The sequence below is a fragment of the Lemur catta genome, chromosome 4, assembly GCF_020740605.2.
Source record: "Lemur catta isolate mLemCat1 chromosome 4, mLemCat1.pri, whole genome shotgun sequence".
Classification (NCBI taxonomy): domain Eukaryota; kingdom Metazoa; phylum Chordata; class Mammalia; order Primates; family Lemuridae; genus Lemur; species Lemur catta.
Window position 1 is genome coordinate 66,927,622 of NC_059131.1, and position 12,991 is coordinate 66,940,612.

At 39.5% G+C, this 12,991-nt stretch overlaps 2 protein-coding genes across 3 annotated transcripts in view; one reads left to right on the top strand and one right to left on the bottom strand.

Annotated features, from left to right (window-relative positions):
- MRPL35 (mitochondrial ribosomal protein L35) lies at nt 1-9,704 on the top strand. The gene is made up of 5 exons (XM_045550021.1): nt 1-176; nt 3,801-3,990; nt 4,787-4,931; nt 6,245-6,378; nt 9,543-9,704. Exons 1-5 carry the CDS (start codon nt 134-136, stop codon nt 9,664-9,666), a joined length of 636 nt encoding a protein of 211 aa, XP_045405977.1. The 5' UTR covers nt 1-133; the 3' UTR covers nt 9,667-9,704.
- Nucleotides 9,705-9,898: 194 nt separating this feature from the next.
- Nucleotides 9,899-12,991, bottom strand: part of REEP1 (receptor accessory protein 1) — a 64,574-nt gene continuing 61,481 nt past the window's right edge. For both annotated transcript variants that reach the window (XM_045550022.1, XM_045550023.1), the window contains one exon: nt 9,899-12,968. In XM_045550022.1, coding sequence (XP_045405978.1) covers nt 12,958-12,968 — 11 coding nt within the window. In that variant the 3' untranslated portion in view covers nt 9,899-12,957. The remainder of the gene's footprint in view (nt 12,969-12,991) is intronic.

The window sequence follows — 12,991 nt, forward strand, 5'->3', positions numbered from 1 at the left end:
TCAATAAACATTGAGTTATCCACTCCTTTGTTCTTTTCCTCTCCCTTGACCCTGCCCCGGTTGCTTTTCCTTTATTCACTTTCGCTCTGGTGCTTTTAAGCCCAATGCGGCCGCCGTAGGCGAGGAGAGCAAGATGGCTGCATCTGCTTTTGCCGGTGCCGTGAGAGCAGCTTCAGGTCAGTGTAGAGCAACACGCTCCATTTGTATTTTCACAGAAGCGGGTAGTGGCACACCATGTAGTGAGCGTTTAGACTACAGGTTAACAGGAGGGAAAAAGTCATTATTTGAGGCCAGAGGGTTGCTCCGAATTTTCTCCGCGGCGGCGTGACCTGCGGCCGCACCGGGGTCCCGGACTCGTGCCGGTGCGGGCCCGTGTATCCCGGGTTTACCCGCTTCTTTACCGGCTTCTCCTTCCCTAGAAAACAAACTAGAGATTGGGGCAGAGGGGCGAGGGAGACCGAAAAAGTCTCTTCTAACTTTAATTTAGAGGCTAGGACCCGGCATTCACGACCTTTGACCTTGAGAGTTATTTAATTTCTTTGAAATTTAGTGTCTACAGTTGTAAAGTGGGGATAATACCACCTACCTATAGATTATATGAGTTTATTAGCGTAAAGCGTTTTTGCCTATTGCCTGGCACATAGTAAGCATGAAGTGTGAGACTCAACAACGTGTGTAGCTATCATGGATTGTGGTTGATTTGCTTACAATTACAGCCCCTGGCAAAGGGCTGGTATAGGGGTTTCTTGACTGAGATAGAAAACAGGAATGACTCTTGCAAATGTTCAAAATCATTCAAATACAATACGATGATCAGTAAGTTGCTTTCACACAAAGTAAAGTAGAATAAAATTTTGTGGGAAAAGACAAGAAATAACAAGATCAAGAAGGAAAAAAAAGCAACGATGTAAATTTTCCTGTTAGAGAAGAGTTTTTTTACGTGTGATATTTTTGTGTGTGTGAAATATACATATAAAGAAAATTTTATATAAACATGCATGAATGGTTTAACAATTCTAAAGCAGACACCTGTGTAACACTCAGGTCAAGACATAGAGCACTACCAGAAGCCCCTTCTACCCTCTGCATCTCTTCAATCAAAATTCCCTATTTCCCCCCCAAACATAAACTCTTCTCATTTTTATAATTACTGCCTTACGTTTCCTATTTTTCTGGTAGTAGTTTTACTATCTTTGTGTGTATCTCTCAATAACATTGTTTAGTTTTGCCTGGTTTTGAACTTTACATGAATGGAATCATACAGTGTGTACTCTTTAGTGTCTAGCTTCTTTTACTTTATGAGATTCATTCATTTTGCCTGTAGCTGTAATGCTTTCTGATTACTATATAATATTTACTTATGTGACTGTTCTACAGCTCTCCATTCTGTTGATTTGGGTGTTTCCAGTTTGGGGATAATTATGCACAAAGCTGATTGACCTTGTGTCCTGGTTCATGAGTGCAATAGTGTGTCTAAGAGGTGTGTGTATGTGTATATGTCTGTAAAACTAGCTGGTCAGAGACTACGTTTATATTCAGCACTGCCTGATATTGCCAAACTGTTTTCCACAGTGATATGCTTACTCCAGCAGTGGCGGCTCCATATCCTCACCAGCACGTGGTATTGTCAGATCTACAAATTTTTGTCAATCTGCTGGCTATGTAGTGGTATCTCACTGAGGTTTAAATAAGTGTTTCTCTGATTAGTAATGAACTTTAGTGTGTTTACACATGCATATTGGCCTTTCAAATTTCTTTTATGAAATACCCATTTATTTTGCCATTTTTCTATTAGGTTGTTTGTCTTATTGATTTATAGTAGTTCTTTAAATATTTTGGATATGTGTCCTTTTTCATTTTTGTGTGTCCAGTGTCCTCCCTCTCTGGCTTCTCTTTTTTACTTTATTTGGTGAAAAGAAGTTGTTATTTTTCATTTACTTGAATTTATAGTTCTTGTGTTTTTTTAGATTATGTAGGTGGTTATCAACTCACTATGATATTTAGATTCCATTGAAAATATTTCCAAGAATGATGTAACAGCTTATTTTTAAATGTCAGGGGGTTTTTTTGTTGTTTTTTTTTGAGACAGAATCTTGCTCTGTTTGCCCAGGGTAGAGTGCAATTGGTATCATCATAGCTCACTGCAACCTCAAACTCCTGGGTTCAAGCAATCCTACTTCTTCACCCTCCCGAGTGGCTAGGACGATAGACACATGCCACCACGCCCAGCTAACTATTTTTAAAAAATTTTTGTACAGATGGGGTCTCACTATGTTTGAACTCCTGGCCTCAAGCCATCCTCCTGCCTTAGCCTCCCAGAGTGCTGTGGATCTTTTTTAACATGCACAATTTTGAGCCCCATACTAAGTCAGAATTTACAAGTGGAGTGACAACTCCATGAGTTATTCTAATTTGCAGCTATGAACTAAGTCTGGCCATAGTGGGAAGGACTGATAGAGAGAACTGCATCCAGTCCCCACATCAGGCCCTCAGAAATCTGCATGCTGACCTACCCTGCCTCATTTCCCACTACTTCTCTCAAGGGATCTCTGATACAGTCAGGCAAGCAGTCTCAGCCTCTGTGGCAGGTCTGATCCTCAACCATACATCTACTGTTGACCATTGAGCAATGCAGGGTTAGGAGAACCAGCTCCCGTACAGTTGAAAATCCAAGTATAACTCTTTTTTTTTTTTTTTTTTAGGGTAACGAGTCCCAAGAGAAGGACCCCGGGCAAGGTTCTCAGGTCCCAGGGGAGAGGGCCCTGAGAAGATGCCCGAGTATAACTCTTGACTCCCCAAAAACTTAACTAACAGCCTACTGTTGACTGGAAGCCTTATAGATAACATAAACAGTCAATTAACACATATTTTGTATGTTACATGTATTGTATACTGTATTCTTTTTTTTTTCGTATTTTGACTGAGTGGGTCTGTGAAATGTATTCTTAAAGTAAGCTAGAGAAAAGAAAATGTCACGAAGAAAATCATAAGGAAGAGAAAATATATTTACTGTTCATTAAGTGGAAATGCATCATTATAAAGGTCTCATCCTCTTTGTCTTCACATTGAATAGGCTGAGGAAGAGGAGAAAATAGGGCTTGGTCTTGCTGTGTCAGGTGGCAGAGGTGAAGGAGGTTGAAGGGGAGGCAGGAGAGGCAGGCACACTTGGTGTAACTTTTATTGAAGAAAATCCACACGTAAGTGGATCCACACAGTTCAAACCCTTGTTGTTCAAGGGTCAGCTGTATCTGTTTCAGCCTCATTGCCTTTGCTTATGTTGTTCATCCTACCTGAAATGTTTTCTTCGTCCTCTAAGGGCCTGTTAACATTTTGAGGGGAACTCAAGTGCTGCGTCTGTTTTCTTCATGAATCCTTCTCTTGCTACTCTTTTCTTTCCAGGAAGGGTCCAAGCTTTTTTGTTTCTGACCTGCCATTGTATTGTGTATAGTTCTGTCTCACCAGAGTATAAGATCTAGGGCAGGGGTGGGAATTAGTGTTACACACATTTTGTTCCCTGGTACTGGACATAGAACTGGGACACATCAGACTATATTGTGATGATGGTTGCACAACTCTCTAAATTTTCTAAAAATCTTTGAATTGTACACATAAACTGGGTCATTTTACGGTATATAAGTTTTACTTCAATAAAGGTGATGAAAGCTCCACAGGTGAGTCTGATGTTCAGGACACATTAATTATATGTAACATTTGGTTGCTTTGATACATCACTTAATTTTAATTATCTGGATGCATATTTTGGAATATCATATAAAGTAGATATGCTTCCTTCTTTATAGGAATCTTACGGCCCCTGAATATTTTGGCATCATCAGCCTATCGGAACTGCACCAAGAATGCCTCTTTTATTTCTGGACTGTCCACTGGACATTTTAGTCATATTCAGACACCAGTTGTTTCCTCTGTGCCCAGACTTTTGACGTCGGCCAGCAACCTGACATGTGGGCATACTGCAACAATCCTTAATAGGTAGAGTATATTTCAGGAAACATGATGCTTAGACAAAATTTCTAAAATAGTCATGCCGGCAAAGACATCTTAGAAGTAGATACCCTTTGCCTTCCTACTGTTTATTATGCAGACTTCGCCTGATTGAGTGGGAGAATATGATTGACACCCATATACCTACATGCCAGCAGTAGGAACTACCAAACAGCACACTTCTGATGTGTAAAGTCCTCAAGGAGTTTACAGTCTGGTGGACAGATGGTTAAGAGATCAGGTGATGAAAATATAATAGGATAGGCTGGGCATCTGCCTGCAATTCTAGCAATCTAGGAGGCTGAGGTGGGAGGATTGCTTGAGGTCAGGAGTTCAAGACCAGCCTGATCAAGAGCGAGACCTCATCTCTACTAAAAATAGAAAAATTGGCTGGGCATGGTGGCATGCCTGTAGTTTTCCCAACTACTTGGGAGGCTGAGGCAGGAAGATCGCTTGAGCCCAGGAGTTTGAGGTTGTAGTGAGCTATGATGATGCCATTGCACTCTACCCAGGGTGACAGAGCAAGATTCTGTCTCAAAAAAAAAAAAAAAAAAAATACGATAAATTCTTTCATAGGGATTGAGGGAGTGGTTGTTAGGCTTGCAAGGTGGTGATAGTTGGTTTTCATATTTATACTTTGTGTCATGGATCATTTGAAGTAAATTGTATATTAAAAGTCAACTCCATTCCAGTAGAGCAGCTTCGCTCATTTCTAAGTATAGATACGGATTTTATCCTTTAATCAATCCAATTACTGAGGTAAAAATTTTTAAATATATTTTAGAGTGGCCCCCTTGTTTCCAAGTGTCCTGAAGCTGCCAGTCAGAACTGTAACATACTTCAGTACACTAAAAGGCAAGAGAAAGACTGTGAAAGCTGTCGTCTATAGGTTTCTTCGACTTCACTCTGGCCTTTGGATAAGGAGAAAGGTGAGTCTTCACACTGTTACCTAATTGAAAAAGGAGTGTGAGCAGATTAAAATGAAGCAGAATTCAGTTAACCTACTCATTGACATATCCCCTGCAATGTCACCAGTAGCCCCTACAGTGTTGTGTGTAAGGACCAGCTTGGCAGGCAGCTCCTTGCGTAAGTGAATCCACGTAAAGAAAACATGTAAGCATTCTTAAAACAAAAGATTCATAATGGCAAAAATCTTCACTTTAGGCCAGTTCTCTTATCTAGTGATTGCCAGAAGCCCTTTGAGACCCCACAAGTTTAGTAACCTGTTTGGAGGCTCTGTTTAAGCCTAGAATATTTATAGCAGCACAGCAGACTTAGCACATATTTACTCATCACAGTAGACTTCACTGATTTAGTCACATGGCTCAGATTGGGACTGAAGAACATTTCAGCCTCCTTTGGATTGGATTCTCAGGTGGCTTAATCTTTATGGCAAAACATTCAACCCACATATACTTTGTTGTTTTTTTTTTAATTTATAAGCTTTTCTCTCTGTTGGTATGTATGATTAGGAACTGTCTCAGACAGAACTCTTAATAATGACTAGCTGGGGACCACAGCCTCTAAGGGTGACTCTGAAAAATTATTATTGCTCTGTCCTCTCCCACAATGTGTCTTGAGCATAAATGTGGGCTTTTTTATTCACATTGTTATTCAGGGAAACACAGTAGCTGATAATTAGAAAGCAGCTTAACACCAATTTTGCAAAACCACCTTTGAGTTTTAATAACTGTTGAAATCTTACTTACCTTTTATTACTTGGAAGTTAACAAATAATTCTTTAAAGATCAAAATTTGGTTCCCTGTAAAAATAAAATGATAGAACTTTCTCACTGTTTGAAAGGTTGAAAGGATTATCCCCTCTTTTATAAATAGTCCTAAATTTGTAGATATATGGGTTGATTGGAACTCTTATCTCATTTCTACATTGAAACAACACTATGGTAGTTTCCTATACCACTCAACAGAAGCTCATACAATGCATAAGTAACTGAACTAAAGTTCTCATAGTTCTGAATTTTGTGAATTTTGGATCATTGAAATTATGTCTTCCCTTTGTTATCATACCAATTATTTCTAGATTCTCATCTAACCCTAGGTAAAATGAAATGGGTAGGTTTCTTTGCCTTCCTTTCCATGTCCCTTTTGTTGGGCTCTAGAAACCACATGTTACTACGAAGGACCTGATCCCATTGGGCCTATAAACTATGAGTTGTGAAGATTTCTGTTGTTTCCTATGTAATATAATGTTTTTTAATGTCTTTGTAATGTTATCTAACAGGCTGGTTATAAGAAAAAATTATGGAAGAAGACACCTGCAAGAAAAAAACGCTTGAGGGAATTTGTGTTCTGTAATAAAACCCAGAGTAAACTCTTAGATAAAATGACGACGTCTTTCTGGAAGAGGCGGAACTGGTATGTTGATGATCCTTATCAGAAGTACCATGATCGAACAAACCTAAAAGTGTAGATTTCCCAGTTATTGAATAAGTATCTTTGCATAATGATGTCTTTGCAAAAATGAGTAACTATAAAATTTGATGTAAGTTGTACCAATTAATATGTAAACGTACAATGCCAACATTAAACTTAAGAAAGTTTTAAAACTTAATGCTTTTGCTTACTTATAGTTTCTGCTCCCTCATAATAACTATAGCTGGCGCCTTTGAGGTTCTTCTCTCCATCATGATCCTCAGCTCCTGTCTCCAGTCTCTAATTCCCAAGAGATTCCAACTGGGCCAGCTTACCTTTTTACACCAGGTATCATCAGTGTCATTGTCCAGTGTTGTTGGCTATTCTTAGGTCAGGAGACCACCCTGGCCCACTTTGTGTTAGGGGTTTCACACAGAGCAAAAATAGTTATGTGAGGAGTTTCACTTAGAGCATGGGGCGGCAGCACACCTAACTTTGTTTTTGAGATGGTCTCACTCCATTGGCCTGAGTAGAGTGCCATGGCGTCAGCCTAGCTCACAGCAACCTCAAACTCCTGGGCTCAAGCAATCCTCCTGCCTCAGCCTCCCGAGTAACTGGGACTACAGGTGCACACCATGATGCCTGGTTAATTTTTTATAATTTTAGTAGAGACAGGGTCTCACTATGTTGCTCAGGCTGGTCTCAAATTCCTGAGCTCAAGCAATCCTCCCTCCCACCTCAGCCTCGCAGAGTGCTAGGATTACAGGTGTGAGCCACCACGCCCAGCCCACATCTAACTTCTAGTGCACTAGGTTCAAAGGTGTTCCTAACAGTTCTCATTTAGTTTATTGGAACAAGATTTTACAGAAGAGTAAATGAATCCACTCAGATTGATGGGCACTTGGGTTGACTCCCCATCTTTGTGATTGTGAATTGTGCTGTAGTAAACATTCGAGTGCAGGTGTCTTTTTGATAAAATGATTTTTTTTCCTTTGGGTAAATACCTAATAGTGGAATTGCTGGATCAAATGGTACTTTTAGTTCTTTGAGGTATCTCCATACTATTTTCCATACAGCAAGCAAGTGGGAGAGGGGAGGGAGGGACACACAAATTCATACCTAATAGTTACAGTTCACACTATCTTGGTGATGGGTACATATATAACTTTGACTCAAACTGCACAAAAGCAAATCATGTAACCAAAACGTTTGTACCTTATAATATTCTGAAATTAAAAAAAGGAAGACTAAATGAAATAGCCTTTCAGTATGCCCACTCAAAAAACAAAAGAGGCTATAGAGGTGAAGACAAAGATTTTTTACCCAAGTTTTCAAAGGTATGTATTTCTTAAAAGTTTATCCACTTGAGATTTCATATTTTCATTTATAAGGATAAACTTTTTCCAAAAATTTCCAAAAATGCATTGTAGAAACTAAGCAGGAAAAGTAATCTCAATCATTTTTGAAATGATGCAAGAGTTAAGTATTGTTTACTTGAAGAGGGGCAGGTAGGAGGCATTGAGTAAAATTCAGTTGAGTGGTTATAGTCTAGGGCAGTGGTTCTCACAATCATTGGGGAAGCACTTTCAAACAGCAGAGCACTTCGCCTGGTTGGAAACCATTATTAAGTAGAATTATGCATGCATTATTGTTTCAAATCCTTTAACGCAATAAATAGTTGATGATAATAAGATAAAGTTCCTCTATTATTAGTAGAATGAGGTAAAAGATAACCAAATGGAAGTTCTGTGGCATGTCAGGCCAGGATTTTCAGGGGGATTCCTTGAAACTTGTGTGTTTCCTTCATTAAAAGGAAAAGGGATTAACAACAGACTGTTCTACAACCAGAAGGCCAAGTGTGTATCTGTTTATGGGACTAATAAATAAAGAGCAGACATCTAATTTGAGGTGAAAACCTGAAACATGAAATGGCATTCTGTCTTGATGGGTTTTCATTGCTCTGCACTTCTCAGATGGCCAAAGCCAACCCCTCATAGAGCTTCCATGCCTTTTCTCACCTGCCTGGCTCCTGCCCTCCGACGCACGTCTGATAGTGGGATGGAACTGGTGCCTGCAGAAGTTAAGGAGGAGGTCACTTTCCCACAGCCTCCATGACTTCTTTAATGCAAATATGGATGACAGAGTCTCTTACAGGAGCCTCAGAGCCCAGGGACAGGAGTGGTAAAGACAAGGACTGGCAACCAGGGCCTCAGCATCCAGAGATGGACTGAAGTGGGAGGGCTGACACGCACATAATTTAGAGGGAAGGGAATTTCATACATACGATTTTTGTTTTGTGGGTGGAAGGGCTTATCATCAGCACTGGTTTCATAGTTTGACAATAAAACATTACATTAAAGAGTCTACCTAAGTGATATTCAAGTAAATAGATAAAATGTATAAAGTATATGCATAGCTTATTTATACAACTATATATATAATTTATTGAACACTTACTAGGCCCAGCATATCTACAAAACTGGGCACATATCTATAAAACTGCTAATCCTCATAAGCTTGCAAGAGGAGATATGATTATTTATCCCTAGTTTAGATTTGAGGAAACTGAAGCTTAGTGAGGGTTAAATAAATTACCCAAAAGTACAGCTACTAAGTCTCAGAAAACCAATCTAACTCCTTGGGATCCATTTCCCTCCATCTTCTAACAACATGAAAATTCATATCTGAATCAACAAGTGACTATAATCTAGCACTGAAAATATTAAATATTTCTTCATAACACTGTGCCAACTCAGCTTTTAATTTTTATAACTTTGCTTTACTGTTCTTTATCAGCTCTTAACATGGTTAATCTCGGTTCTGTTGACATTGGACCTGGCTCAGTAAATGCATAAATGAATGGATTTCCAGCCTTTCTTTCCATCTCTTCTTCCTTTCAGTCCTCTGAATCTGCTTTTTCCTGCTGCTGCTTTATTTCAGTCTTGTCAAACACACAGAATGTAGGACCATAAAAGCAAAGAAAATAGACCTGTGTTTAATTTTAATATTTCAAATTTTGAACTTCTAGTTTTTGTGACCACCCGGTGAAGCTTGAGTGTAGAGTGTACCTGTTCAAATTTTAAAGGCAAGGCCTGCGGTAGGTTTAAGGGCTCCCCTTCCACCCCCAGTGGCCCTGTACATGCACCGCCCTGTTCCGACCCACATAGGTACTCCACCATTTGTAGAAGAAGACATGCTCAGAGTAAAGTAAAATGTCGGACCAAAGGTCTATTTGCAGAATTAGAACTGCCTACCAATGAACTATTTGCACAGCTACCCAGTTTCCACTGATGATCTTTTAAAATGTAAACCAGTGATACTTCCAGGTTTATATGTGTGTTATGGTTTTCAAAACACTCATATCACTTAATTTTTTTTCCCTCCCAACAATCCTATGCAATAGGCATGGGGCCAAGTCTCCGGGCCAATTAGTGGCTGAGCACTCAACTTCTAATCCTTGCTACCTTCCATATTTTTAAAAAAGTATTTCCTTTTTCCTTATAAGCCCAACATTACAAAGATGTTTTTTAAAAGAAAAATGTTAAGACTTTATTCAAGATGTGTATCAGGCATTATAACAAAACAGCAGAACTTCAACCTTTGGAATACTGCAATATTACATCCCTTTGATGCACAGTCCAGTGTACTATTTTATTACAGATCGTTCTATAGGGACTACAGAAATAAACTAGAGGAAATGTGCACAGTCACAATCCAGAACATCAGCACTTTGTATGCTGTTAGAGAATGAAGCACATCCTTTGCCATTTCAAATACTGTGCCGGGTGAAGGACTAGGAAGGCTCGATGAAGGTCACGGTGGACAAGCACTCTTATCACAAACACATGGACAGTTTACTATGGAGAACACATTTCAAAGGCCAGTGAAGTGAGCAAGCTATTCACACAAAGCCAGGAGGGTTTATGACTAAACTCTTCAGTTTATAAGCACAAGACCACATCTCACCTCCTCAGAAACAGAAAGGGTGCCCAATGGCAATTAACTAAAAGTTATGACATAAAAATTACAGACTTTCAAGCTAGCATTTTGTAAACAGTCTGTGTCTGTAAGTGAGCAAATTAAAAACATTCAGTTGTATCCTCTAGACAGAACACCACACAACTACATGTACACTTACAGGTATTCACATTTTATGTCAGTCCATACACAAATATACAGCTTGTCAGATAAGTAAACACATTTTGCCAGAAGTATGACAGCTGCTCGCAGTTGTACAGTGAGTGTCTTTAAGAGAGAAACCAACTCCCTAATCAACACTTGAAGGAAAAATAGTTACATGTACATTAAGACAGCATTTGGATAGCTTAATATTTTTTAATCTTGAATGAGAAGTATTAATAATACAGCATGTCTGAGAGTAGAGTGCTTCAAACTTTTTTTGGCATATTTGAGTGCAAACTTGATAGCCTGTACTTGTTATAACTTTCCATTGTAAAATGAAAATATAGCTGTTCACAATAGGATTTTAAACTCTGCTGCTAATGGCATTTATTATTTTGGCAAAAAGTTGCTATGAAGCTGCTTAAGCTTTTTTGCTTTTTCTGAGAATTCTGGGTACTTCCAGCTAACAGGTAAATACACTTAAAAAAGTCTATTATTCCTCTGTCTAGAACTATTCAGTGAGCTTGAAGAAAACAGATTTTCTGTTTGCCTTCACAGGTTTAGGAATTGGTGTGGGGGGGGCACAGACAGTGAGCAGACAGCCTCCATTTGCCGTCTCAGCCGCAGATTTGCTTTTAGGCTTATTTCCTATATCCTGTTATAAATTGCAAAATCACCTTCGGAGGAACTGTGGGAAGAAAGGGTTTCGATATGTATATCTGGCAACAATCAACTTCAAATAAAACTCTTTCTGAGGTGGCTAAGAGCCAGCTAATATGTCATCAGCAAAGGCCACTGATAATATGTATCGCTCAGTAAGGGACCAGTGTTTAACTAGGCCTGTTTATAGTTTGTTGACGTTAAGTTCTGTGTAGTATATAACACTAATTCTCTAGTCTTCAGGGCATATCTACAAACAAACACGATCCAGATATTAGGAGTAACTGGGTTGTGACCACTGCATGCATTACAATGAAAGAAAACACCAACTCTAAGCACAAATACACTATTCTTACATTTCAGCTCTCAGAGGGGAGAACGGCTACCTCACACCACAGTGCCATTTAAACCAGATTCTTTTCAAATGAAATTCTCAACCTAAGTAGGGAGACCCCTCAGACGGTGCTTTATTCCCCTACTAAGCAGTCCGGGCTTGTGTAAGGACACCCCGTAAGACCCATAGTGCCCACGGGTGTGAGGCCGTCCCTGTTCACATTCTGCACAGGTCAGGCAGGGAACAGGTGTGAGCCACAGCTGCCCATGGATCTAAGCAAAGTCTTAGCCATAAAGATCTCAACCTCTAGAACCATTCTAGAACGCACTATTTTGATTATTACACATGTGTCTCAGATGTATTTCATAGCATATCTGAAACGGCATAGTCCTCAGTTTTTTTGTGTGTGTTTTTTCTTTGTTTTTGCTTAGTGGTGTTTAAAACAAAGTGCTCAGATTGTAGGCTCCTCTACCTGGGGAAGCTAGTCACAGCACTGGTCACTATGAAGGAGAAATAATCATTTGCCACGCACTTTTGAAACATAAAATTATTCCTCCAACAGCTCTGCAAGTCCCCATCCCCAAGAAGTTTGGCCAAGGGTGAGCCGCCTGCCTAAGGCAATGTTAAATCCCTGGAAAGGATTCAGAAGCTCCTAATCCTGAATCAGAGGAGGAGATGAGCTTCCTGTGACTTATCCTAGGATGTTTCCCCTGACCTGTCATCACACTCAGCTAACTTCATTCCTAACTTCTCTGGCTTTTTGACTAAACAACTATCTGAAGAATATGGAGCATCTTCCAGCAGGAAAAGGGATGTTACTGGAGTTGTATTTGGAAGCTTTATAAGCACATCTGAGACGTTCTCTAGAATCAAAAATATTTTTATATATTTCTGGCTTTGCAGTTTTCTTACATATCAGAACCTCTGGCAGCCCTTGCAAGTCCATTACATTAAGCCAAAAGCCATAAATATGTACATCATAGTTCAAAGTATTAGTAGCAAGAACAAAAGAAGTTTTAAAAAATTGCTTTGCATTTACAGGACTAAAAACTAAGTATGCAACAGATAAATTACAAATGTACATCTCAGCAGCATAAGGGTGATTCTCTTATGTTTCTAAAAACATACTGCTGTCTATAATGACAATCCAATTGTGGAAAATTACTAACCTCAGAAGACTTAAAGGGCACCCCCCCACTACTTTTCCCTTTAGCCTCTCCCCAACAAAATAAAGAAAAGAAAGGGGAAAAAAATTCTTAAAAGTGGAAGAGGGGAGAGAGAAAAGGCCATGTCTGTGAGGCTGCACACTCAAAGCACACCCAGCTTGCAGATTTCTATGTTATTAGTGAATAGCTCTTTAAGGCAGAGAAGAAACATTCTGTGGATCCGGTGCTGTTGGCTCATCTCACGTGGTTTCAGTGGCCGAGGATGAGGTACTTTTCTTCCTGAAGCGAGATCGAGGGATTCTAGGAGGTGCCTGGTAGAGAAAACAGAAAGAAA